Raw genomic sequence first — 2,967 nt, 5'->3', positions numbered from 1 at the left:
ACTTATTGATGATAACAAAAACCAAGTTTCTCACTTTGGAGAAGGTACTTAAAAATGTGGAAAGGGGGAAGGCTAGAAAGAACCCCAAGGTGAGGGATTGGAATTGCAAAACTGCCATGAACTCATAGAAAAACACACACACAAACACGCATATGCATATGTACACGTTTTTGTGTGCCATCGAGTCGATTCCAACTCATAGCAACCCTATAGGACAGAGTAGAACTGCCCCATAGGGTTTCCCAGGCTGTAATCTTTATGGGAGCAGATCACTAGGTCTTTTGTCATGCAGAGCCACTGATAGGTTCAAACCACCAACCTTTCGGTTAGCAGCCAAGTACTTAACGTATATATGTGTATATATAAAATGTATTATATATACACACTATATATAATTATATGTTCACAAATAGACATAGAAATAGTTATAGATGTGTGTGTGTGTGTGCGTGAAAGTGCACAAAGACACATATTTCCTGGCTCTGTCTACTGAGAGAGCCTAGAAGCAATGACACCCCAGTAGCAATGAGCACTCACAGTGCCCAGATCTTGGTTTCTAAATATCGCTCTCCCCTAAAAGGAACCAGAGCTCCTCAGAGCAAAGGCCTGTCCCAGGACTGAGGCAGGGAAAAGTCCAAGATGAGCCTGGAGCATCTGGTGGCACTAGAAAGCAAAGAAATCCTCAAAAGAAGGATGGGGATGTGTCAGAAGGACACAGTAGCCAGCTGAGAGGGGCTCCCACTGTCCACATCTAGGAAAATTTCACCATCAAAATGAATGAGACTATTGGATTCTAACCCATTTAATAAAATGGTTTAACTTAAGTAAATGACTAAGTGGTCTGTTGTGACCAGGCCTTCGTGACCAACATTTAAAACAAAACCCTGAAGGAAGGCTGTTAACTGTGGTTCTAAGTCATTCTTTTTAATAGCTCATAATATTCCACGATATGATCACACCCTAATTGAAGGAACTACTAAAACCAGGCTTTTGCCACCGCAAACAGTCCTGCAGTAAGCTTCATAGTACACATATCCATACCATGACTGCTGAGCTGTGGCAGTTTTGCTTTTGCGTATTGTAAAAACTTCAGTATATGCATTGCCAAAGCAAGCACAGAACTTAAATGCCATAAAAAAAAGTCCCAGCAGAGATTTTTATGGAACTTGGGAAGCTGATTCTAAAATGTGCAAGGGGGAATAATGGGCCTAGAATAGTCGGGACATTTCTGAAGGAGCTGAATCAGGAGGGCCTTGTTGTAGCAGGTGTTGGGGCTGCTGAGGAAACCTCTTTAATGTCAACAGTGTGGTGCTGGCACAGGGCTGGACAGACAGACCAAGAGAACAGGGGAGGGAGCCCTGATGCCCTGATGCGGTACCTGGAAGTGTGGCACCTGGAAGAGGTGGCCAGGCAGAACTCTTGTCCCTGGGGACGGGAGTATGAGGAGGTGAGACGCTCAAGCTAGAAGGTACCCAGAGCCACACTGAGTGTCAGGAAAGTTGTCTGTGAGCCATTGTGAAGAGATTTAATTTAGCTGCATTGTTGCGTCTTGGTGTCAGGCCTGGGCATGGTGGACATTTGCCAAGTTGTGTTTGTCCTTCAAAGCTCCCATCTCACCTCCTCCAGGAAGCCTGCCCAGTTCACCTCCTGTCCACTCACGGCTTTGTGCTTTCTTTTTCTTAGATTATTGTTTGTGTGTGTGTGTGTTTGTGTGTGTGCATGTATGTGTGTGTGTGTTCATGTGTGTGCATGCGTGTGTGTGTGTGCATGCGTGTGTGTGTGTCCTGCCCAGCTAAATTGTCAGCTCCTTGAAGGCGGACCCCCGTGGTCTTCCATTTCTTGGCCTTCCACTTAGGGCTGGCGCTGGACAAAGGATCGTTGCTGATCCTTTGCGGTGATAAATCCATAGCATGTGTCCAGGCCGCCCTGCTCCAATGAGCACTTGGAGGCCCAATGTAACGCTTGGTGAATATAAATAAGGCGTGTACTAAAAACGTTGCTTATTTTGGTATACTAGCAAAGGATTGGATTACCTTGAATTGGGTTGTGTTTAGTGTAACCATGTAAACAGTGTAAAATATAGGCTATCGGAATGGAAGCCCAGACATCTGTTATGAATTCTATATATAAATACTGGATATGCTTACATGGGTTAAAATGAGATTGTTGGCTCTTGGATTTTCAAACTCCTGATTCTACTGTGGTAGCAGCTGTGGATTAATAACAAGCCCTTGTACCCATGGCAGGAGGTGGGAGAGTCTAGCCTTTCTTGGACACGGAACTCTGTGTGCCCTTGGGAATGACAGACTTGCTCCCACCCTAGAAACAGAATGGAATTACCTGTCTCCATGTCCCTAGCAGGAAGGTTAGGAGAACCCACAGGGGATTGAGGATGTCCCGAGACTCTTGCAATAGGGGGGGAGGGTTCAAGGAGGCGAGAAACTCAAGCATTTGCCAAGTCGTTTTTGTCTTTCAAGGCTCTAGTGTCACCTCCACCAGGAAGCCTGCCTGGTCCACCTCCTATCCACTCTCTCAGCCCACCTTGTGCTTTTCCTTTTCTTCTTGCTAAGGTTGTTGTCTGCATAAGAAGGAGCAGGGTGAATCCAGGGCCATAGGTAGGGTCCCCTGCAGGTGGTTCAGCTTGTGGAGGGTGCCACAGTACCTTTGAGGGTAGGTCTTATTTCCTACTTTATAGATGAGGAAACTGAGGCTCAGGGAGATGAATGTCTTGCCCTCGAATAACATAACTAGGCAGGGTTTGAACCCAGGCCCTGGAGTCTGAGTCTTCATGCTGTCCTTTGTAGAGAGTGGCCAGGGTCCAATGAAGAAAACATTTAATTAATTAAAATCACCACCATCACCTCCTCCTCCACCACCACCACCACCATCTCCTCCTCCTCCACCACCACCTCCTCCTCCACCACCACTTCATCCACCACCACCACCTCCACCACCTCCTCTTCCACC

At 46.4% G+C, this 2,967-nt stretch overlaps 1 protein-coding gene across 1 annotated transcript in view; it reads left to right on the top strand.

Moving 5' to 3' along the window:
• Window positions 1-1,369: 1,369 nt before the first annotated feature.
• LRP5 (LDL receptor related protein 5) overlaps window positions 1,370-2,967 on the top strand; it is a 101,194-nt gene continuing 99,596 nt past the window's right edge. Inside the window, exon 1 of the mRNA XM_004383888.1 lies at window positions 1,370-1,447. Within this exon, the coding sequence (XP_004383945.1) occupies window positions 1,370-1,447 (78 nt within the window). The remainder of the gene's footprint in view (window positions 1,448-2,967) is intronic.

This window comes from Trichechus manatus, unplaced genomic scaffold (assembly GCF_000243295.1).
Source record: "Trichechus manatus latirostris isolate Lorelei unplaced genomic scaffold, TriManLat1.0 scaffold00113, whole genome shotgun sequence".
Lineage (NCBI taxonomy): Eukaryota > Metazoa > Chordata > Mammalia > Sirenia > Trichechidae > Trichechus > Trichechus manatus.
Note: the sequence above shows the minus strand (reverse complement) of the source record. Positions and strands in the feature narration are given on the sequence as shown.